Source organism: Aotus nancymaae, unplaced genomic scaffold (genome assembly GCF_030222135.1).
Source record: "Aotus nancymaae isolate 86718 unplaced genomic scaffold, 86718_ANA_hifiasm-v0.15.2.pri h1tg000021l, whole genome shotgun sequence".
Classification (NCBI taxonomy): Eukaryota; Metazoa; Chordata; class Mammalia; order Primates; family Aotidae; genus Aotus; species Aotus nancymaae.
In genome coordinates, this window is record NW_026988433.1 from 12777523 (window position 1) to 12801749 (window position 24227).

The following is a 24227-nucleotide window of genomic DNA, read 5'->3' on the forward strand; positions in this document are numbered from 1 at the left end:
TACAAAAAATTAGCTGGGCATGGTGGTGCACACCTATAGTCCCAGCTACTTGGGAGGCAGAGGTGGGAGGATGGCTTGAACTTGGGAGGCAGAAGTTGCAGTGAGCCAAGTTCAGGCCATTGCACTTCAGCTTGGGTGACAGAGCCAGACCCTGTCTCAAAAATAATTTTAGTGATCCCTTCAGCAGTACCTATACTTAAATTGGAACAATATGGAGAAAATTGGCATGACCCCTGTGCAAGGATGACACACAAATTCATGAAGCATTTCATATAAAGCCAACAATTTATTTAAAAAATGAGTTTTAATTAAGAATAGTCACACATTAAGATACCTAGAACCTTCTGTATTTTGTCAGTGCACCCTACTCTGTCGAATGGGAACTGGAATCCATTATCTGAGAAGGCATTTACCTTTAGCAGCAAGATTCAAGTGAAAGTCCCTGTTCCAGGTCCTGGAACATGAGGCTGTAGTCAGTGTGGGTCTATCAAAGGCAGCAACTCTCCACAACGAGAATTCAGTTTCAGACATGCCAAGTCATCTGACCGTGTGGGCCCAATGTTCAGTATTGCAATTGGCAGCTTCTTCTCCTGGGCAGTGAGGATAAACCTGTAACCAGAGTACACCTGCACGGGAAAAGACACACATAAGAATGTATAGGTTCTCCAGATCTAGAAAAAGTTAAACCACCTGGGCACGGTGGCTCGTGCCTGTAATCCCAGCACTTTGGGAAGCCGAGGCAGGCAGATCATGAGGTCAGGAGTTCGAGACTAGCCTGGCCATGATGGTGAAACCCTGTCTCTACTAAAAATACAAAAATTAGCCAGGCGTGGTGCTAGGTGCCTGTAATCCCAGTTACTTGGGAGGCTGAGGCAAGAGAATTGCTTGAACCTGGGAGGCGGAGGTTGCAGTGAGCTGAGATTGCACCATTGCACTCCAGCCTGGGTGACAGAGCAAGACTCTGTCTCAAAAAAAAAAAAAAAAAAAAAAAAAGCCAGGCTTAGTGGCTCAAGCCTGTAATCCCCGCACTTTGGGAGGCTGAGGCAGGAAGATCACGAGATCAGGAGATCGAGACCATCCTGGCTAACATGGTGAAACCCTGTCTCTACTAAAAATACAAAAAATTAGCTGGGCATGGTGGCACGTGCCTGTAGTCCCAGCTACTCGGGAGGCTGAGGCTGGAGAACCGCTTGAACCTGGGAGGTGGAGGTTGCAGTGAGCCGAGATTGCGCCACTACACTCCAGCCTGGGTGACAGAGCGAGAGCAAGACTCCATCTCAAAAAAAAAAGAAAAAGTTAAACCAAACAGGGAGGGTCTCTCCAGGACTTCCAATCCCACACAAGGGGTAGTTACCACTCTAGCCAACTTAGATACCTGCAAGGATGATCCCACCACCAAGAGGGAGTCGGCTTCCTTTACACGCTTGTGCACAAAATCAACCTTGTCAGGATTCACTGTGTCTCCGAAGAAAACGACATCTGGTTTCAGATGGCCTCCACATTGAACACAGGATGGGACCTGAAAGCTCCGGACTTGCTCCTCTGAGAGAAAGACGTCACCATCGGGAGCCAGGCCATGGGCCTCTGCACTCCAGGTGGGGTTCAGGACTTGGAAGCGCTCCTGCAGCACGCCCCGGGGAGTCTGTTCCCCACAATCCAAGCAAAGGACCCTGGAACCAAGGAAGACGCCGACTGAACAGCCTGCCCTTGGGAGGCACACAGCTGCCAGAGACGTTTCCTCCCCAACCATTTCCAGCCCTTCCGGCACTGCTTCTTTCCCTAACACACAATCCCCACCCCGCTTTAGGCATACTTTCTATTTTTTATTTTTGGAGACAGGGTCTGGCTGTTGCCCAGGCTGGAATGCAGTGGCATGATCTCAGCTCACTGCAGCCTCGAGCTCCTGTGCTCAAGTTATCCTCCCACCTCAGCCTCCTGAGTAGCTCAGACTACACTACAAACATGCACCGCCATGCTAAGCTAAGTTTTGTATTTTTGGTAGAGACGGTGTTTCACTATGTCACCCAGGCTGGTCTCAAACTCCTGGCCTCAAGTGATCCTCCCACCTTGGCCTCCTAAAATGCTGGGATTACAGGCGTGAGCCACTGCACCCGGCCCATCTGTTTCCTTCCTGTACACTCCTTCCTAACCTTCTGCTGTAGCTCACTAATATCCTTAACATAACTGCAAATGTCTTGCCTGCCATTTCCTTAGTGCCCAAACCTGTGTTTTTCCCTTTATCCTTTCCCTTGTTCATCTGCTCCATTTGCCACTGTCTATTACCATCCTCTCTAAAATGCTTCTCCTTCTTGGTTTCCAGGACACAGTGTCTCCTGGTTCCCTTCTCACCTCTCTAATCACCAATCACCAGAGCTTAAGCTTGAGCCGCTGATGGGGAGCAGTTTGTGTCTGTGGTTTTTTTTTAGACAGTCTCACTCTGTCACCCAGGTTGGAGTGCAGTGGCACAATCTCGGCTCACTGCAACCTCCACCTCCCAGGTTCAAGCGATTCTCCTGCCTCAGCCTCCCGAGTAGCTGGGATTAAAGGTGCGTGTCACCACGCCCAGCTAATTTTTGTATTTTTAGTAGAGGCAGAGTTTCGCCATATTGTCCAGTCTGATCTCGAACTCCTGACCTTGTGATCCGCCTGCCTTGGCCTCCCAAAGTGCTGGGATTACAGGCGTGAGCCACCACGCCTGGCCACTTTTTTTTTTTTTTTTTTTAAGAGACAGGGTCTTGGCCATGTGTGGTGGCTCATACCTGGAGTGCAGTGGCATGATCATAGCTCACTGCAACCTTGAACTCCTAGGCTCAAGAGATCCTCCTGCGTTGGCCTCCTAAAGTGCTGGGACTACAGGTGCGAGCTACCATACCCAGCCTCATTTTTCTCCTTTTAGTTCTAGTCAGCCATCAGATTACATTGATCTTCTTCTTTTCAAAGGCCCCCCGTGGCCAGGCGTGGTGGCTCACACCTCATAATCCCAGCACTTTGGGAGAGTGAAGTGAGAGAATTGCTTGAGCCCAGGAGTTCCAGACCAGTTTGGGCAGATAGCAAGACCCTGTCTCAACAAAAAAGACAGGGTCTTGCTCTGTCACCGGCTGGAGTGCAATGGCATGATCTCGGCTGACTGCAACCTCCACCTCCCAGGCTCAAGCAATTCTCTTGCCTCAGCCACCAGAGCAGCTGGGATTACAGGTGCCTGCCACCACGCCCGACTAATTTTTATATTTTTATTAGAGATGGGGTTTCGCCATGTTGGTCATGCTGGTCTTGAACTCCTGACCTCGTGTACTGCCCACCTTGGCCACCCAAAATGCTGGGACTTCAGGTGTGAGCCACCACACCCAGCCAAATAGTTTTTTTTAACTAGCTGGACGTGATGGCATGTGCCTAGAGTCCTAGCTGCTCTGGAGGCTGAGGCCAGAGGATTCCTTGAGCCCAGGAGTTCTAGGTTACAGGGAGCTATGATGGCACCATTGCACTCTAGACTGGGTGTCAGAGCCAGAACCTGTCTAAAGAAAAAAAAAAAAAAGGCCAGGCCAGGCACAGTGGCTCATACCTGTGATCCCAGCACTTTGGGAGGCCAAGGAGGCAGGCAGATCACCTGAAGTCAAGAGTTTGAGACCAACCTGACCAACACGGTGAAACCCTGTCTCTACTAAAAATGCAAAAATGAGCCAGGCATGGTGGCGGGTGCCTGTAATCCCAGATACTCGGGAAGCTGAGGCAGTAGAATTGCTTGAACCTGGGAGGTGGAGGTTGGTTGCAATGAGCCAGGATCACAACACTGCACTCCATCCTGGGTGACAGAGTGAGACTATCTCAAAAACAAAAAAGGCCGGGCACGGTTTCTCACGCCTGTAATCCTAGCACTTTGGGAGGCCAAGGCTGGTGGATCACCTGAGGTTAGGCGTTTGAGACCAGCCTAGCCAACATGGCAAAACCCCGTCTCTACTAAAAATATAAAAATTAGCCAGGCGTGGTGGTGCACACCTGTAATCCCAGCTACTCAGGAGGCTGAGGAAAGGGAATTGCTTGAACCTGGGAGGTGGAGTTTGCCATGAGCTGAGATCTTGCCACTGCATTCCAGCCTGCATGACAGGAGCGAGACTCCATCTAAAAAAAAAGGTCCCTGTGAAATGTCAAGAAGTCCTGGATTTGTTTTCAAATGCTTAAGAAGAGACAGGGAGAGCATGGATAAAGCAGGCATGACAAAATATTGATAAAACCTTGGAATCTGGGTGATGGTATACGAGAATTCATTTACTATTCTCTTTTGTGAATGTTTGAAATTTTCATTACTAAAAAAAGATTTTTATCATGAAAAAATTATTGTAATGAACCCATAAGCAGCATTAACTCAAATTCCCTAGATACTCTTAGTCTAGGTCCTTCAGGTTGACCTCCCTGACGTGCTCTTTTAAATCCTGTCTAGCCTTCCTCAAATGCTATTTTTATCATGTTGCTTTCTTGCTCTGAAACCACTAATAAACCCCTTTGGTGTCTCACAACAGACCCAGCTGCACTGCCTGATTTTCAAATGCAACCATGATTTGGGTCTAACTTTCCTAGACAATCTGGTTTCTATAATTTCCAGGTCCAAACCTCTAGAGAGGCCAGGCCAGAGTCTTCTTGGGTCTACAATTTCCCTTCATCTGGAAAGCCCTGCTTCCCCCTTTTGCCTAGAGAAATCTGAGCTAGTCTCAAACCTCCTATGCCCATAAAAGCTTTCTTGGGGCTGGGTGCCGTGGCTCATGTCTGTAATCCCAGCACCTTGGGAGGCTGAGGTGGGCGGATCACCTGAGGTCGGGAGTTTGAGACCAGCCTGACCAACCTGGAGAATAAACCCTATCTCTACTAAAAATACAAAATTAGCCCGGCGTGGTGGCACATGCCTATAATCCCAGCTACTCGGGAGGCTGAGGCAGGAGAACCCCTTGAACCCGGGAGGCAGAGGTTGCAGTGAGTCGAGATCCTGCCATTGCACTCCAGCCTGGGCAACAAAAGTGAAATTCCATCTCAAAAAAAAAAAAAAAAAAAGCTTTATTGGACCAGGTGTGGTGGCTCACACCTGTAATCCCAACACTTTGGAAGACTGAGGCAGGAGGATGGCTTGAGCTCAGGAGTTTGAGACCAGACTAGACAACACAGCAAGACCCTGTCTCTATTTAAAAAATAAATAAATAAATAAATAAAAAGCTTTCTCAACTGATTATCCAATCTTTACTAAATTTGTGTATTTGAACATGCACAGCATATAAATCAAGAACCACACTATTTAGCAATCATGCGTTGTCACTTACCATTAATTATGGGTTTTGTTTGTTTTGTTTTTGAGAAGGAGTTTCGCTCTTGTTGCCCAGGTCGGAGTGCAATGGCGCAATTTCGGCTCACTGCAACCTCTGCCTCCCAGGTTCAAACGATTCTCCTGTCTCAGCCTCCTGAGTAGCTGGGATTATAGGCATGTGTCACCATGCCCAGCTAATTTTGTATTTTTAGTAGAGACGGGGTTTCATTATGTTGGTCAGGCTGGTCTTGAACCCCTGACCTTAGGTGATCCACCCACCTCAGCCTCCCAAAGTGCTGGGATTATAGGCGTGAGCCACCCTGCCCGGCCAATTATGTTATTTTCATGTACCCCCAAATATTACAAAGTTCTTGCCTATAACGTGGACCATGCTTTATACTTTGTTGTTGTTGTTTTGTTTTTGAGACAATATCTTTCTGTCGCCCAGGCTGGAGTGCAGTGGTGTGACCTCTGCCACCCATGTTCAAATGATTCTCCTACCTCAGCCTCCCGAGTAGCTGAAAATACAGGTATGCACCACCACGCCCAGCCAATCTTTGTACTTTTAGTAGAGATTGGGTTTCCCCATATTGGCCAGGCTGGTCTCAAACTCCTGAGCTCAAATTGTCCACCCCCCTCAGCCTCCCAAAATGCTGGGATTACAGGTGTGAGCCACTGCGCTCAACCTATACTTTGGTTTTGACCTCTCCACACCACTAAGAAGCACAATAGTGTTATACTGTACTTCACAGTATAATGTATGTACACCATACATTATTAGGCACCCAGTAAATATTTCACCATTGGCTGACTGATTTCAGTCCTCAGAGAAGCCTCTCCGGGGCTTAAAGAAATAGTCTCCAGGCTGGGCACAGTGGCTCACGCCTGTAATCCCAGCACCTTGGGAGGCTGAGGCAGGCAGATCACGAGGTCAGGAGTTCAAGACCAGACTGGCCAACACAGTGATACTCTGTCTCTACTAAAAATACAAAAAATTACCCAAGTGTGGTGGTGCACTCCTGTAGTCCCTGGGAGACTGAGGCATGAGAATTGCTTGAACCTGGGAGGCAGAGGTTGTGGTGAGCCGAGATCATGCCACTGCACTCCAGCCTGGGCTACAGAGCGAGACTCCATCTCAAAAAAAAAGAAAGAAAGAAAGAAAGAAAGAAAAAGAAATAGTCTCCAATTAGCTACAATTATTGCCAGACCCACGAGCATGATACCCTCCCATGGATTTGTTTCCTCATTATTTATTGACTTCTGACTATATGCCTGGCTACATTGTGTTCTATGTGTCTAGGCATCCTAGGCATCGGAGACCAGCAGTTTGTAGCACATGCTATTGGTGATGAGCTCATGTCTTCCTCAGAACATGCTAAAGGCCACTTGCAAACAGTTTCCTTTCTTTTCTTTTTTTTTTTTTTAATTGAGATGGAGTCTCACTCTGTCACCCAGGCTGGAGTGCAGTGGCGTGATCTCGGCTCACCACAGCCTCTACATCCCAGGTTCAAGCGATTCTCGTGCCTCAGTCTCCCAAGTATCTGGGACTACATGAGTGCACCACCACACTCAGGTAATTTTTTGTATTTTTTTAGTAGAGACAGGGTTTCACTGTGTTGGTCAGGCTGGTCTTGAACTCCTGACCTCAAGTGATCCGCCTGCCTCAGCCTCCCAAAGTGCTGGGATTTATAGGCATGAGCCACCATGCCCAGCCCAGTTTCCTTTCTTAAAAAATTTTTTGTCTGGGTGCAGTGGCTCACTACTGTAATCCCAGGATTTTGGGAGGCTGAGGCCTGCAGATAACCTGAGGTCAGGAGTTTGAGACCAGCCTGGCCAACACGGAGAAATCCCATTTCTACTAAAATACAAAATTCACTGGACGTGGTGACTCATACCTGTAATCCCAGCTACTCAGGAGGCTGAGGCAGGAGAATCGCTTGAATCTAGGAGGTGGAGGTTTCGGTGAGCCAAGATTGCGCCATTGCACTCTAGCCTAGGCAACAAGAGCGAAACTGTCTCAAAAAAAAAAACCAACAATTTTTTTCAGCTACTTGGGTGGCTAAGGCAGAAGAATTGCTTGAACCCAGGAGGTGGAGGTTGCAGGGAGCCAAGATCCTGCCACTGCACTCCAGCCTGGGCAACACAGCAAGACTCCATCTCGGAAAAAAAAAATTTTTTTGTAGAGACTGAGTCTGGCTGTGTTACGCAGGCTGGTCTTGATCTTCTGGCCTCAAGCAATCCTCCTGTCTTGGCCTCCTGAGTTGCTGGGATCACAGGTATGAACCACAGCACCTGGTGGTGCACAAGCAGTTTCCTGTGTCTCTCTTGCCTTGGGTGTTCTCTGCCCACGGAAGCCTCCTTGCGAGGAGCAGAGTCAAAATGTTAAGGAGTTATTTCCCCTAGAGCAATCCTGGCCCAATGAGGGATGAAAGATGGTGAATAAATACCCCAGCTTCAAGGCCAAGCGCAGTGGCTCACGCCTATAATCCCAGCACTTGCAGATGCCAAGGCAGGAGGATCACATGAGCCCAGAAGTTCGAAACCAACCTGGGCAACATGGTAAGACTTTGTCTCTACAAAAAATAAAAATAAAATTAAAAATTAGCTAGGTGTGTTGGTGTTTGCCTGTAGTCCCAGTTACTTAGGAGGCTGGGGTGAAAGGATCACTTGAGCCCAGGAGATTGAGGCTGTAGTGAGCTGTAATCACACCACTGCACTCCAGACTGTGTGACAGAGTGAGATTCTGGATTCTGTCTCACACACACACACACACACACAAAGAAAAAAAAGAAAAAAGAAAAAATCACCCTAGCTTGCTCAACTTTCTTTCTTTCTTTTTTTTTTGAGACAGAGTCTCACTCTGTCGCCCAGGCTGGAGTGCAGTGGCATGATCTCCGCTCACTGCAACCTCTACCTCCCAGGTTGGAGCAATTCTCTTGCCTCAGCCTCCTGAGTAGCTGGGATTAGAGGTGTGTGCCACCACACCCAGCCAATTTTTGTATTTTTAGTACAGATGGGGTTTTGCCATGTTGACCAGGCTGGTCTTGAACTCCTGACCTCAGGTAATCTGCCGGCCTTGGTCTCCCAAAGTGCTGGGTTTACAGCCATAAGCCACCATACCTGGCCTCAACTTTCTTTTTAAAAAAAGCCTGGGTGTGGTGGCTTACGGCTGTAATCCCAGCACTTTGGGAAGTTAAGATAGATGGATCACAAAGTCAGGAGTTTGAGACCAGCCTGGCCAATATGGTAAAACCCTGTCTCTACTAAAAATACAAAAGTTAGCTGGGTATGGTGGCTATAGTCCCAGCTAATTGGGAGGCTGAGGCAGGAGAACTGCTTGAACCCAGGAGGCAGAGGTTGCAGTGAGCTGAGATCACACCAGTGCACTCTAGCTTAGGTGACAGAGAGAGATTCTGTCTCAAAAAAAAAAACCCATTATTTTATTTACTTTATTTTTATAGAGACAGGATCTCTGTTTTGAGCCTGCCAAGAAAAAGAAAAAAAAATAAAAATAAAAAAGACGGCATCTCACTATGTTGGCCAGGTTGGTCCTGAACTCTTGGCCTCAAGCAATCTTCCTGCCTCAGCTAGGATTACAGGCAGGAGTCATCGTGCACAGCTCTCAACTTCTTTTTTTCTTTCCTTTCCTTTCCTTTTTTTTTGAGATGGAGTCTTCTCTGTCACCCATACTGGAGTGCAGTGGTGTGATCTTGGCTCACTGCAACTTCTGCTTCCCAGGTTCAGGGGATTTTCCTGCCTCAGCCTCCCAAGTAGCTGGGATTACAGGCGTGTGCCACCACACCCGGCTAATTTTTATATTTTTAGTAGTAACGGGGTTTCACCATGTTGGCTGAAGCTGGTCTAGCACTCCTGAGCTCAAGTGATCTGCCCGCCTCAGACTCCCAAAGTGCTGGGATTACAGGCGTAAGCCACAGCACCCAGCCCCAGCCCTCAAGTTTCAATGAGACAATCCTCAGCATGTCCTAGACAGTTGGAGGGTCCTCACAGGACTGAACCCCAGTGCCCAAAGCAGTAACCCACTCATTAACACACCCTTTCTTGGCTTTCCTCTCTTTCCTGTTTTATGTCCCCACTCCGTCAATGAATTGACAGGAGTCAACTCCAAAATAAACAACTTGCTCTGAAATCCTTTCTCAAGGTCTAAGACTGTGGTGATCAAGTCAGCCAAGGTCCCTCCTCTCCCAAAACAACACATGTGTTTGCGTTCAAACTGTCTACACCTCCTGCACCTGTGCATGCATCCGTGGAGCTCTGTCAAGCGCCGACTCCCTGCCTTGGTGTGCAGGGCATCCACATTTTGGGTCACCAACCAGTACAGCTTTCCAAGTTTCTCCCAGGTGCTCAAAGCCCAGTGTGCAGGGTTAGGCTGGTGGGAGGAGAACTGAGGCCAGCCCACAAAGCTTCTTGCCCAGTACCGCTGGCGGATTCGGGCACTTCGGACAAAATCGCTATGTTGGATGGGCCTGCGGTCAGTGCGGGCATAAAGCCCCACGTTTTCTGACCTGTAGTCTGGTATTCCTGACTCAGTGGAGATTCCTGCCCCAGTCATCACGAGGAGTCTCTTGGAAAGGGTGATGAAGCGCTGTAACTCTTTGACCTTCTCAGGATCCAAAGGAGGACTTGCTGGCACAAATAACCCAGTGGAGCCTTTTGAGCACTGCCGGCTGGGGTTTGCAATCCCACGGCCTTTTGCTGACCTGAAAGTCAACCCAAAGCTCATCTTCATTCTAGAGAAAAAGAAACCTCATATGAGAAACGGGTGTTTTTTTCCCTCTCTCTCTCTTTTTTTTTTTGAGACAGCTCTCCCTCTGTCGCCCAGGCTGGATTGCAGTGGTGCAATCACAGCTCACTGCAACCTCCACCTCCTGGGTTCAAGCAATTCTCTTGCATCAGCCTCCCAAATAGTGGGATTACAGGTGTGCACCACCACACCTAGCTAATTTTTCTGTATTTTAGTAGAGACGGACTTTCACCATGTTGGCCAGGCTGGTCTTGATCTCCTGACCTCAGGTGATCTGCCTGACTCGGTCTCCCAAAGTGCTAGGATTATAGGAATAAGCCACTGCGCCAGGCCATGGTTTTTTGGGTTTTTTTTTGAGACAGAGTCTGTACCCTCCACCTCCCGGGTTCAAGTAATTCTCCTGCCTCAGCCTCCCGAGTAGCTGGGACTATAGGCAAGCACCACCATGCCTGGCTAATTTTTGTACTTTTAGTAGAGACGGGGTTTCACCATGTTGGCCAGGCTGGTCTCGAACTTCTGAGCTTTAGTGATCCACCTGCCTCAGCATCCCAAAGGGCTGGGATTACAGGCGTGAGTCTCGGAGCCTGACCCTAGTAGGTCAGGTTTTGATGAAGTCCTTTTCAGTGTCCAAAGGAGGACTTGCTGGCACAAATAACCCAATGGAGACTTTCAAGCACTGCCGGCTGGGGTTTGCAATCCAACGGCCTTTTATACCCTTCAGGGTTTTGATTTTGTTCATGTAATTAAGCACACACACACTCCTTTTATTTGTTCTTTTTTCTTTTCTTTTCTTTTTATTTTTTTTGAGACGATGTTTTGCTCTTGTTGCCCAGGCTGGAATGCAATGGCTCGATCTTGGCTCATCTCAACCTCTGTCTCCCGGGTTCAAGCAATTCTCCTGCCTCAGCCTCCCAAGTAGCTGGGATTACAGGAATGTGCCACCACGCCCCGCTGATTTTGTATTTTTAGTAGAGACGGGGCTTCTCCATGTTGGTCAGGCTGGTCTCAAACTCCCGAACTCAGGTCATCTGCCCGCCCCAGCCTCCCAAAGTGCTGGGATTATAGGCGTGAGCCACCGTGCCTGGCTTCCTTTTATTTTTTCATTTCACCCTTATCATTTTAGTTTACCCTCCCCTGCAAACTCTGCTACTTGGACACAGCAGAGAGGCAAGATCCCTTGCCAGTCAGCTTTTCTAGCTGTAAAAATAGAGGGCTGGGCGCGGTGGCTCACGCATGTAATCCTAGCACTCTGGGAGGCCAAGGCAAGTGGATCATTTGAGGTCAGGAGTACGAGATCACCCTGGCCAACATGGAGAAACCCCATCTCTACTAAAAAAAAAAAAAATTAGCCAGACGTGGTGGCACGTGCCTGTAATCCCAGCTACTGGGGAGGCTGAGGCAAGATAATTGCTTGAACCCGGGAGGCAGAGGTTGCAGTGAGCCGAGATCGCGCCATTGCACTACAGCCTGGGAAAAGAAGCAAGACTCCGTCTAAAAAAAAAAAAAAGACTTTGACATATTATTTGATAAAATGCACAAATCCTCTGGTGACAGGCACCCCGTATGTAAACATTATTTTATGCTTGGCTTTCCAGATTTGAGATCAGGACCCCGCTTTCTCCTTGACATTCCACAGCAACACGTGAACAGCTAAACAAACGCACAGTCTGGTTTCCTGAGACCAAAGGGCCAGAGAAACCCGGCTGAAAACGTCCTTCAGTGGAACAGCTGCTCTCTTCCAGGTCCCCCCAAGGGCAACCTCACAGGAAATCCACAACTTCAGAAACCCGCAGCCCTCACAGAACACACTTACCTCTCACAGTTCCGGGACCACCTCACAACCCACAGTGGGATTGCCTGATTACACTTGCATTTTGGGACATGTAGTCCAGAAAGCTTAAGTGATGCGAGAAAAACTACGAGTCCCACAATCCTCCGCGTCTCGCAATTGACGGCCCCAGATCGTCCAGGATCGCCTCCTGTCGGCTCTTTCTGGTCAGAAGTTCTCCCTTATAAAAGCTTTTAATCATGGATTTTTTTGTTTTATTTTGTTTTCAATTTTTGTAGGCACATGGTAGATGTATATATTTATAATGTACATATGATTTTTTTCTTTTCTTTCTCTTTTTTTTTTGAGAGGGAGTTTTGCTCTTGTCGCCCAGGTTGGAGTGCAGTGGTGCGATCTCGGCTCACCGCACCCACCCCCCTCCCGGGTTCAAGCAATTCTCCTGCTTAAGCCTCCCGAGTAGCTGGGATTACAGGTGCCCGCCACCACACCCGGTCAATTTTTTTTTTTTGTATTTTTGGTAGAGACGGGGGTTTTGCCATGTTCCCCAGGCTGGTCTTGAACTCCTGACCTCAGGTGATCTGCCCGCCTGGCCCTCCCAAAGTGCTGGCATTACAGGCGTGAGCCACCGCGCCCGGTCATCTTTTTTCTTATTTTTTGTCTTTTTTTCTTTTCTCTGTGCCTATCTATGCTTTACCCACATGAGACGTTTTGGTACAGACATGCAATGAGAAATAAGCACATCATTAATCATGGATCTAGATTTGACTTTTTTTTTTTTTTAAGTTTTTGTGTCTTTAGTAGACAGAGTTTCACCATGTTAGCCATGCTGGTCTCAAAGTCCTGATCACTCAAGTGATCCGCTGGCCTCCACCTCCCAAAGAGCTGGGATAACAAGCCTGAGCCACTGTGCCCGGCCTAGATTTGACTCATTCTAAATGTCAGTGTTCATGATCCTTTTCATTCACAATGACAGAATCAGGTTCTCTGCTTTTGATAAAATACCTTAAACTTGTGAAGAAATACGTTTATAAATATCTGAAAAAGTGATGTTTTTGCAGTTAATATGAAGCCAAATATATTATACATGGACTAATGTACTTAACTTGCTTGGATTCTCCAATTTTATTTATCATCTTGGTTTTTTATTAAGTTAATCAGCACAATGCCTGCATCTCACTCCCAGTGATTCTGATCTACGAATTTCCTAATTGTCCCTAATGTGTAGACAACAGAACCGCTGCTGCTCTACGGCATAACCTAAATAAGATGTCAGTAAATTTATGAGTGTTTTTGGACATAAAGATGGCAGCTAGCAAGGGCCTTGAAGACCACCTAAGGATTCCCTTCCCCCATTTTAAGATGAACTGGGCCAGGCCCAGTGGCTCGCATCCTGTAATCCCAACACTTTGGGAGGCCAGGACAGGAGGATCACTTGAGCCCAAAAAGTTCAAGAGCAGGCTGGGCAAAATAGTGAGACCCGATCACTACAAAAAAATTGAATTAGCTGGGTGTGGCTGTGCGTGCCTCTAGTCCCAGCTACTCAGGTGGGAGGCACTTTTTGCTCAGGAGGTCGAGGCAGCCCTCAAACTCCTGAACTCAAGGAAAGCTGTCGCCTTGGCATCCCAAAGTGCTGGGATTACAGGTGTGTGCACCACGCCTGGCCTTCTTATCGACTTGCCAGAATCCTTTCACAAATCCCCTGACTCTGTGACAACATGCAGCGTTCCAGAAAGATGCTTTGAAGACAAGACAGGATAGAGCACACGGCCCTCCATGTCTCTTCCCTAAGTTGCTATATTCATTGAAAGATAAATGACCCCGGTCCTTGCCTTTTCTGCACAAGATAATGTCTGATGGGGTTAGCAATGATATCTCTGTAACCTATAACCAGATATGCTCTTGCACCCAAACCTTGATGTGATTGTGCTTTAATGTAACTTTCAAGCAAGTTTAATGTGATTTCGCAGGTACTGAACACTTACCACTTGTATGTAAGTAGGCTGAAATTCTGTGTTGGACCGGTCTGATGGGACTGCTCCCACTCAATAGCCCTTGGTCTATAATCCTCAGTAAGACTTGTAAGTAAAACTAACTTTAATTCTTTTTTTCTTTTTTAATTTGAGACAGAGTGCAGTGGCTCCATCTTGGCTCACTGAAACCTCCCCCTCCTTGGCTGAAGCTATTCTCCTGCCTCAGCCTCTGGAGTAGCTGGGATTATAGGCACCTGCCACCACACCCAGCTAATTTTTATACTTTTAGTAGAGATGGGGTTTCATCATGTTGGCCAGGCCGGTTTTGAACTCCTGACCTCAGGTAATACACCTGCCTCAGCCTCCCAAAGTGCTGGGATTACAGGTGTGATCCACTGTGCCCAGCCACTTTAATTCCTTTTTTTTTTTTTTTTTTTGTAGAAATGGAGTGTTGCTCTGTCGCCAGGCTACAGTGCAGTGGTGCAATCTCGCCTCAGCTCACTGCAACCTCCGCCTCATGGGTTCAAGTGATTCCCCTGCCTCAGCCTCCCCAGTAGCTGGGACTACAGGCTCACGCCACCACGCCCAGCTAATTTTTTTTTTTTTTTGGAGACGGAATTTCGATCGTTACCCAGGCTGGAGTGCAATGGCGCGATATCGGCTCATCGCAACCTCCGCCTCCTGGGTTCAGGCAATTCTCCTGCCTCAGCCTCCTGAGTAGCTGGGATTACAGGCACGCGCCACCATGTCCAGCTAATTTTTTGTATTAGTAGAGACGGGGTGATCTGCCTGCCTCAGCCTCCCAAAGTGCTGGGATTACAGGCGTGAGCCTCCGCGCCCAGCCAAGAAAATTCTTTTGAATTAACATATGATCCAGCGATTTGACTTCTAGGTATATGCCCCAAGGAATAGCAAACAGGAACTTAAACTGATGCCTGTGCACACCAATAGCAGCATTACCTAGGCAACAGGAGTGAAACTTCATCTCAAAGGAAAAAAAAAAATGAATGAATGAGCCAGTTACGGTGGCTCACACTTGTAATCCCAGCACTTTGGGAGGCCGACGTTGGCAGATCACCTGAGGTCAGGAGTTTGAGGCCAGGCTGGCCAACCTTGTGAAATCGTGTCTACTAAAAACACAAAGAAATTAGGCAGGTAATCCCAGCTACTTGGGAGACTGAGGCAGGCGAATCGCTTGAATCCGAGAGACAGAGGTTGCAGTGAGCCGGGATCGCAGTGAGCCGACATCGCGCCAGTGCACTCCAGCCTAGGCAACAAGAGCAAAAACTCCATATGAAAAAAAAAAAAAAAGGTAAACAAAATCTCATACAATGAAATATTATTCAGCCATAAAAGTAATGAAATCCTGACATGCTGCAACATGGATGAACCTTAAAAACATTATTCTAAATGAAATAAGAGTGACCCCAAAGGTCAGATATTGTATGATTCCATTTATATATATATATATAAAGTACCTACAGACTCATAGAGATACAAAGTCGAAAAGAGGTTGCCACGGGCTGGGAGGAGAAGGGAACAGGGGGTAAGAGTTTAATGGATACAGTCCCAGTTTCCACCCTTGGGCATGGAATATAAAGTTCTGGAGATCAGTGGTGGTGATGGTTGCACAATGAGAATATATATTCCATGCCGGTGAATTTACACTTAAAGGTTAAAATGGTACATTGTATGTTTACTTTGCCACAAGTAAAAAAAAAAAGACAAAACAATAATTGTCTTTGGAGAAGTCAGTTACACTGAATCTGGAGCCAAGTGAACAGAACCCTGACTTAAATCCCTTTTCTCTCAACAGCCCTGTGCAATCTCTGAATTAAGTCTATTAGCATGTTCCTCCCATAATGCTTTGCTTCATATCCGCCAAAACCTAGTTAAGTGAAATTAGCAACAAATATGTAGAAACTACCTACGTAGTTCAAAAACGTATTCTTATGAGGGCATACTTTTCAAACAAACAATAATTGAAGATTTTTCCATGGGCCCTAAACTCAGCTTTGTGAAATAGGAAGCAGGCTTATTGGGAGTGATGGGCATTGGGTGGAACATTTCAGCTTTGCGCAGTGGCAGTATCGTAGCCAATGAGGTTTATCCGAGGCGCGATTATTGCTAATTGAAAACTTTTCCCAATACCCCGCCATGACGACTTGCAATACAGTCGGCACTGGCAATTTTTGACGGTCTCCACGGAGACTGAATTTTTTTGTACAAAAAGTAAGACTATCCGCAGGATTTCTCCTAGTATAACAACCGGTAACTTGCTTAGTTGCTGTTCCTCTCCGGGTAAGCAAGCGCTTTGCGGTTTTAGGTAGGTGCTAGTTGCTGTTGCCGTGTTATCTGCTTACATAGGACGATATTGTGGTGAAGTTTCTTATCAGCCAGCTGTTCGTTCTATTTTCTTGGTCTCGCGCTGTGTTCTCCATTCTGATTTTGTCAGAGACGTTTTAAGATTTTTCCCCGCTCTCCCTGCCTGGTGTTTCTGCACCCTCGAACAGTTTGTTCCTCTGTGCCCCCCGGCTCACTTTTCTCACCGCCTACTCTCGCTCAAAATTCGAGTCTCAACCCTGTCATCTCTGTGACGTCACGTTGATTTGCATAAGATTCCCCAGCGTCCCAAGCGAATGTTCTTACAGTTTCCCAAATCTGAATGTTCGACACGAGATGTTCCAACAACAAGAAATCTCCCACGCGGATGGGCCTTAAATACAGTCGGTGGAGTGGGAAGACGTCGTATCTACGGACGCGCTGGCAGGCACTCACCCTCAATGAAATAAGAGTCATCATCCGTCGGGGAGCGGTGTGTGGCTCGCGTTTGTTTAGCTTTGCGCAGTGGCAGTATCGTAGCCAATGAGGTTTATCCGAGGCGCGATTATTGCTAATTGAAAACTTTTCCCAATACCCCGCCATGACGACTTGAAATATAGTCGGCATTGGCAATTTTTGACAGTCTCTACGGAGACTGAATTATTATAAGTTTAAAGAAAGCTTATGGAAACTTGTGAATTTATTTCAGGTTGAGTTGTGTTCCTGTTTTTGAAACTATATTTTGGTAAAATTTAGTTCTTTCTTCCGTTTTCATTAGAAATTGAGTGTTTTGAGTTTTTTTGTGAGTACTGTGCCACGTTTTTCAACATGTAGGACGTGCTGTTTGGGAATTGGGTTCCCAGTCATCACTGATCTTTATCGACATGCATCTAGCAAGTGAAGCCGATCCACCTCGTTTGTCACTGAAGGTCACAGATTCCCATAAAGGGAAAGGGTACTCTGAAATTAACACATTCAAAGTCTTTTTTTTTTTTGAGACGGAGATTTCGCTGTTACCCAGGCTGCAGTGCAGTGGCACGATCACGATCTCGGCTCACTGCAACCTCTTCCTCCCTGGTTCAAGCCATTCTGTCTCAGCCTCCGGAGTAGCTGGAATTTACAGGCCTGCGCCACCACCCCCGGCTCGTTTTTGTATTTTTAGTAGAGACTGGGTTTTGCCTTCTTGGGCAGGCTGGTCTCGAACTGACCTCACGTGATCCACCTGCCTCAACCTCGCAGTGTTGGGATTACAGGCGTGGGCCACCAAGCCCGGTCCAAAGTCTTCCTTTTATTTATTTTTTAAAAAAATAATTTTTTCTTCTTTTAAGATGGGGTTTCACCATGTTGGTCAGGCTGATCTTGAACTCTCGACCTCAGGTGATCCTCCCACCTTGGCCTCCAAAGTGCTTGGATTACAGGCGTGAGCCACCATGCCCAGCCCAGTCTTCCTTTTAAAGCGACTAAGAGGGAAAAGGGCACAGGAGACTTGTTTAGGTCCTACTTGTGGAGTCCCTGGCAGAGCTGGGGCTGATAGCAGGTCCTCTTGCCCCTAGTGTTGTACTTGTTTCCACTACACCAATTTCTTCCCAGGAAGACCTGGGCTGTCCATGGACAGAGGTCCTCAGGAGTCATAACCCTGGGCATGGTGGATCCAGCTAGACCTGCTTAGGACACCACCGGTCAAACACTCCTCCATTCTGTAGCAAGAAGGGTGGCAACAATACCTACAGGATCGAAGGCCATGCTGGGAAATACAACTCTAGTGGCAAGTTAGACTCAGTCCCCAGTTCAAGGACCTCACAGTCTGGAGACATGGAGGTGGAGATTGCAGTGAGCTGAAATCGCGCACCCCTGCACTCCAGCCTGGGTGACAGAGTGAGACTCTGTATCAAAAAAAAAAAAAAAAAAAAAAAGGCCGGGCACGGTGGCTCACGCCTTGTAATCCCAGCTCTTTGGGAGGCTGAGGTGGACGGATCACGAGATCAGGAGATCAAGAACAGCCTGGCCAACCTGGTGAAACCCTGTCTCTACTAAAGATACAAAAAATTAGCTGGGTGTGGTGGTGAGTGCCTGTAATCCCAGCTACTTGGGAGGCTGAGGCAGGAGGATCCCTTGAACCTGGGAGACGGAGGTTGCAATCAGCTGAGATCAGACCATTGCACTCCAGCCTGGGCGACAGGGTAAGACTTCATCAAAAAAAAAAAAAAAAGAAAGAAAGAAAGAAAGAAGAAAAAAAGAAAAGAAAAAATTCCTGGCCAGGTGCAGTGGCTCAAGCCTGTAATCCCAGCACTTTGAGAGGCCAAGGCGGATGGATCACGAGGTCAGGAGTTTGAGTCCAGCCTGGCCAACATGATGAAACCCCGTCTCCTTCTTCTCCGAGAAAACACCAAATGGTGGATGACGCTAGTGCAGTGTGGCAGGGGTGGGGAGGGGACCGGAGGCCCCAGTGGCCCTTGGATGGGGAACCTCAGTGGCTTCTGCGGAGGTTTCAGCAGTGGCATCCGGGGCCAGGCAAGGCCGCAGAGCTCGCGGAGGCAAGGCTGAGGATAAGGAGTGGATGCCTGTCACCAAGCTGGGCTGCTTGGTCAAGGACATGAAGATAAAGTCCCTGGAGGAGATCTATCTCTTCTTCCTGCCCATCAAGGAATCTGAGATCATTGACTTTTTCCTGGGGGTGTCTCTCAAGGACGAGGTTTTGAAGATTATGTCAGTGCAGAAGCAGACCCGGGTGGCCAGTGCACCAGGTTCAAGGCATTTGTTGCCATTGGGGACTACAATGGCCACGTCGGTCTGGGTGTTAAGTGTTCCAAGGAGGTGGCCACTGCCATCCGTGGGGACATCATCCTGGCCAAGCTCTCCATTGTCCCCGTGCACAGAGGCTACTGGGGGAACAAGATCGGCAAGCCCCACACTGTCCCTTGCAAGGTGACAGGCCGCTGTGGCTCTGTGCTAGTGTGCCTCATCCCCGCGCCCAGGGGACGCTGTGCCCAAGATGCTTGCCTGTGCCCAAGATGCTGCTCATGATGGCTGGTGTCTACTGCTACACCTCAGCCAGGGGCTGCACTGCCACCCTGGGCAACTTCGCCAAGGCCACCTTTCATGCTATCTCTAAGACCTACAGCTACCTGACCCCCGACCTCTGGAAAGAGACTGTATTCACAAAGTCTCCCTATCAGGAATTCACTGACTACCTCCTCAAGACCCACACCAGAGTCTCAGTGCAGAGAACCCAGGCTCCAGCTGTGGCTACAGCATAGGTTTTTTGTTTGTTCGTTTTTTTTAACTCATAAAATTACAGAGCTATCCTAAACATAGGGTTTTTATACAAGAAAAATAAAGCAAATTAACCCTGAAAAGAAAAGAAGAAAGAAACCCCATCTCTACTAAAAATATAAAACGTAGCTGGGCACGGTGGCACACATCTGTAATCCCAGCTACTCAGGAGGCTGAGGCACAAGAATCACTTGAACCTAGGAGGCAGAGGTTGCAGTGAGCCGAGATTGTGCCAATGCACTCCAGCCTGGGTGACAGAGACAGTCTGAAGAAAAGAGAAAAGGGAAGGGAAGAGAGAAGAGAAGGGAAGGAAATTGTATCATCCCTGAGTAAGATAAATTAACGTCAGTTCTCTGGAACCCAGGGTAGGTTTCTGAGGACCAGTGTGTCAGAACTGAGCAAAAGTGATGGAAAGAGGGACTTAGAACAACTCAAAGAGGCATCCTGGAGACCCCAAGCTGACGATGGGAACTGCAAGAGGAACTGGTGTGTGCTGCCTGGAAGCTGAACTATCAAGAACCCTTAACTAGCCGGGTGTGGTGGCTCACGCCTGTAATCCAGGCACTTTGGAGGCCAAGGCAGGTGGATCACCTGAGGTCGGGAGTTCAACACCAGCCTGACCAACATGGTGAAACCCCGTCTTAAAAATAAGAATAATAATAATAAGGCCGGGCGCGGTGGCTCACGCCTGTAATCCCAGCACTTTGGGAGGCCGAGGCGGGTGGATCACGAGGTCAAGAGCTCGAGACCATCCTGGTCAACATGGTGAAAACCCGTCTCTACTAAAAATACAAAAAATTAGCTGGGCATGGTGGTGCATGCCTGTAATCCCAGCTACTCAGGAGGCTGAGGCAGGAGAATTGCCTGAACCCAGGAGGCGGAGGTTGCGGTGAGCCGAGATCGCACCATTGCACTCCAGCCTGGGTAACAAGAGCAAAACTCCGTCTCAAAAAAATAAATAAATAAAAATAAAGAATAATAATAATAAAAAAATTAAATTACATTTTAAAAAAAGAAGCCTTAACTAAGTCTAAAAATACGCTCCAGTCATTTCTCGGTCTCAATTGGTTGCTGAGATGGCCCATCTGGGTGTCACTTCAAGCATGGAGGAAATAAAAGATGAGTACTCCCACCCATGGCAAATTTTACATTGATCAGAAAGGCACATGATGCCCTGGGAGTCTAAACATCATAATTCTCTCCATTTACCTAGCATCAGGTTGGAATTCAATAGAGCTGAGTTCCCCCTTTTTTTTCTTTAGATACGGGGTCTCAATCTGTCACTCCACTCACTTGCACTACACAGCTGGAGTGTAATGGTGCAGTCAAAGCTCACTGCAGCCTCAAACTCCTAGGCTCAAGCAATCCTCAGAGCCGGGTTCTCAATCCACTGCCTTCTTTTTCTTTTCTTTTCTTTTCTTTCTTTCTCTCTCTTTCTTTCTTCTTTCTGTGTAGTATTGCTCTGTTGCCCAGGCTGGAGTGCAGAGGCACGATCTCGGCTCACTGCAACCTCTGCCTCCCAAGTTCAAGCGATTCTCCTGCCTCAGCCTCCTGAGTAGCTAGGACTACAGGCGCATGCCACCATGCTGGCTGATTTTTTTTTTTTTTTTTTTTTTTTTTTGAGACGGAGTTTCGCTCTTGTTACCCAGGCTGGAGTGCAATGGCGCGATCTCGGCTCACCGCAACCTCCGCCTCCTGCGTTCAGACAATTCTCCTGCCTCAGCCTCCTGAGTAGCTGGGATTACAGGCACACGCCACCATGCTCAGCTAATTTTTTGTATTTTTAGTAGAGACAGGGTTTCACCATGTTGACCAGGATGGTCTCGATTTCTTGACCTCCTGATCCACCCACCTCGGCCTCCCAAAGTGCTGGGATTACAGGCGTGAGCCACCACGCCCGGCCCTTTTGTATTTTTAGTAGCAATGGGGATTCACCGTGTTAGCCAGGGTGGTCTCGATCTCCTGACCTCGTGATCAGCCGGCCTCTGCCTCCCAAAGTGCTGGGATTACAGGCATGAGCCACCGTGCCCAGCCTGGGAACAGGAACTCATACTTTGCTTTCACTCTTGGAGGCATATGTTTGCAAAGTCACTTTGGAGGCTGGGCACCGTGGCTTACACCTGCAGTCCCAGCACTTTGAGAGGTTGAGGTGGGCGGATCACCTGAGCCCAGGAATTTCAGACCAGCCTGGACAACATGAGGAAACCCAGTCTCTACAAAAAATTCAAAAATTAGCCGGGCATGGTGGCAAGTGTCTGTAGTCCCAGCTACTTGGGAGGCTGAGGTGGGAGGATTGCTTGAGCTGGAGAGGTAGAGGCTGCAGTGAGCTATGACGCTGTCTCCAGCAAACAAACAAACAAACAAAAAAAAACGAAACAAAACTTTGGAGAGGAATTTACAATGCACTGACAGTTAAAGGACCAGGGTAGGGATGAGAAGGCAAGTGAAGACTTGAAGGTAAGTGAGACTCCATCTCAAAAGAAAAAAAAAATGGCCGGGCATAGTGGCTCATGCCTGTAATCCCAGCACTTTGGAAGGTCAAGGCAGGCGAGTCATGAGGTCAGGAGTTTGAGACAAGCCTAGCCAACATGGTGAAACCTCTTCTCTACTAAAAATACAAAAAAAATTAGCCAGGTGTGGTGGCAGGTGCCTGTAATCCCAGCTACTTGGGAGGGTGAGGCAGGAGAATTGCTTGAACGAACCCAGGAGGTGGAGGTTGCAGTGAGCTCAGACCATACCATTGCACTCCAGCCTCAGTGACAGAGCGAGACTCGGTCTCAAAAAATCAAAAACTTAGAAATAACATGAAAAGAATAGTGCATGTCCTTTCAAGATCAAACAACAACAATTTCTTAAATTTTGACATGCATGAAAATAAGCTTGAGAATTTCTTAAGACACAGATCGAATCCCCATTCATAGAGATTCTGATCCAGGAGGTCTGGGATGGAGCCTAAGATTCTGCATTTCTACAAGTTCCCAGGTGCTGGTCCAGGGTCCACAGCTTGAACAGCAAGAGAACTGTAGCACTGTCTCATTAGCATCATCACACTCTAGAGGAAAACTTGACTTACTGTTTACTATATATTTTTTATTAGAGATGGGTTCTTGGCCGAGAATGATGGCTCACGCCTGTAATCCCAGCACTTTGGGAGGCCAAGGCAGGAGGATCTCTTGAGCCCAGGAGTTCAAGACCAGCCTGGGCAACATTGTGACACCCCTGTCTTTTTTTGGTGGGGGGAGGGAACGGAGTTTCACTCTTGTTGCCCAGGCTGGAATGCAATGGCTTCCATCTCAGCTCACCGCAACCTCCGCCTCCCAGGTTCAAGCGATTCTACTGCCTCAGCCTCCAGAGTACTGGGATTACAGGAGCCCACCACCACGCCGGCTAATTTTGTATTTTTAGTAGAGACGGGGTTTCTCCATGTTGATCAGGCTGGTCTCAAACTCCGACCTCAGGAGACCCGCCTGCCTCAGCCTCCCAAAGTGCTGGGATTATAGACGTGAGTCACCACACCTGGTGAGACAAAAAAAAAAATGAGACTCTTTTTATTGTTGTCGTTGTCACTGTTTTGGAGACAGCAGCGTCTTGCTCTGTCACCTCAGCTGGAGTGCAGTGGTGCAATCTCAGCTCACTGTAACCTCCACCTCCCAGGCTCAAGTGATCCTCCCACCTCAGCCTCCTGAGTAGATGGAACTACAGGCATGTGGCACCACACTTGACTAATTTTATTTCTTTTTTTCTTTTTCTTTTTCTTTTTTTTTTTGTAGAGAAGTGGGTTTTACATATTGCTCAAGCTAGTCTCTAACTCCTGGGCTCAAGCTATCCACCTGCCTTGGCCTCCCAAAGTGCTGAGATTACAGGCATGAGCCATCGTGCCTGGAAAAATTTAAAAATTAGCTGGCATGCTGGTAAGTGCCTGTAATCACAGCTGCTCAGGAGGCAGAGGCACGAGGGTTGCTGGAGCCTAGGAGGTCTCGGAGGTTGCAGTGAGCCGAGATGGTGCCACTGCACTCCAGCCTGGGCAACAGAGTGAGACTCTGTGGGAAGTAGAAAAGTTCCTTTTTAAAGTTTCATTTCTTGTTAAAGAATAAGTGTGCTAATAACTCTTTGTTAAGCCCCATCCAATGTAGCTGTTAGACATGCCAGGCTTACAGGCACGTAGTACATTCTATGTCTTTGTACTTTAACCAAGATATCCGTGCTGGACGTGCTCCCAGGCATGTCCCAGCTCTCCATTGCTTTTAAAGTTTTAAGTTGTTAGCCGGTCGGGTTTTAGTTTAGATTGTGAGGTCTGGCTTCAGCCAACAGAGATCAGACATAGCGGTAAGGACGACCCCAAATGTGTAAGGGATACATTTGTGTGTGTTGCTTTATTCTTTGTACTCTCATGGCAAGATGGCTAGTGAAAGTACCCTTCCTGCAGTCCAGGAAGTAAAAATTTCATTGCTGAAAGATCCTTTGTCTCAGGGCTAATTTTCTTTGCGGCACCGAGCATCTATTTCCAACATCTATTTCCAGCACTGTCTCAAAACCCCCTACAATGAAAAAGCAAACAAAAAAATTGAGGCAAAATTTACGTAACATAAAATTAACCATATTAAAGTGGATCCTTTTTTTTTTGCTTTATTTTTCAGGGCAAGGAGGGGAGGGAGGGTTCCATGTGATTTTTACATATTACTGTTTTCTGTTTTGCAACCTAAATTCTTTTTTCTGGATACAAAATTACTGCATGTTCGTATATAAAATTCAGATATACACATGAAACAGTGACAAACACTCCCACAATAATCTCACCTCGACTCCAAGGGGTTAGCCACAGGT

At 47.6% G+C, this 24227-nt stretch overlaps 1 protein-coding gene, 3 non-coding genes and 1 pseudogene across 5 annotated transcripts; 4 read left to right on the top strand and 1 right to left on the bottom strand.

The window, feature by feature from the left end:
- The first annotated feature begins 171 nt into the window (after positions 1–171).
- On the top strand, positions 172–278 carry LOC135276312 (U6 spliceosomal RNA). Its single transcript, XR_010343880.1, has one exon. It is a non-coding gene; the product is annotated as a U6 spliceosomal RNA (small nuclear RNA).
- On the bottom strand, positions 267–11920 carry SIRT4 (sirtuin 4). Of its 2 annotated transcripts, none has more exons than XM_064379485.1 (4): positions 11863–11920; positions 9811–10035; positions 1376–1670; positions 267–626 (listed from the first exon to the last, which is right to left on the bottom strand). In XM_064379485.1, exons 2-4 carry the CDS (start codon positions 10032–10034, stop codon positions 474–476), a joined length of 672 nt encoding a protein of 223 aa, XP_064235555.1. In that variant the 5' UTR covers position 10035; positions 11863–11920; the 3' UTR covers positions 267–473. The 2 variants fall into 2 exon arrangements, with proteins under 2 accessions (XP_064235555.1, XP_064235554.1); XM_064379484.1 differs by having other exon boundaries at positions 9538–10035.
- A 3958-nt stretch (positions 11921–15878) lies between these two features.
- On the top strand, positions 15879–16019 carry LOC135276294 (U4 spliceosomal RNA). The gene has a single exon (XR_010343863.1). It is a non-coding gene; the product is annotated as a U4 spliceosomal RNA (small nuclear RNA).
- Positions 16020–16644: 625 nt separating this feature from the next.
- Positions 16645–16785, top strand: LOC135276292 (U4 spliceosomal RNA). The gene has a single exon (XR_010343861.1). It is a non-coding gene; the product is annotated as a U4 spliceosomal RNA (small nuclear RNA).
- A 1787-nt stretch (positions 16786–18572) lies between these two features.
- On the top strand, positions 18573–19387 carry LOC105709931 (small ribosomal subunit protein uS5-like; annotated as a pseudogene).
- Positions 19388–24227: the final 4840 nt, after the last annotated feature.

Excerpts from the sequence above, each read along its gene's own strand:
- SIRT4 (XM_064379484.1), bottom strand. The coding sequence starts at position 10,034 with ATGAAGATGAGCTTTGGGTTGACTTTCAGGTCAGCAAAAGGCCGTGGG. Across the intron at positions 1,671-9,537 it reads CTCCACGGATGCATGCACAG|GGTCCTTTGCTTGGATTGTG; the intron begins GTGCAGGAGGTG and ends CCTTGGTTCCAG. Across the intron at positions 627-1,375 it reads TGGTGGGATCATCCTTGCAG|GTGTACTCTGGTTACAGGTT; the intron begins GTATCTAAGTTG and ends TTTCCCGTGCAG.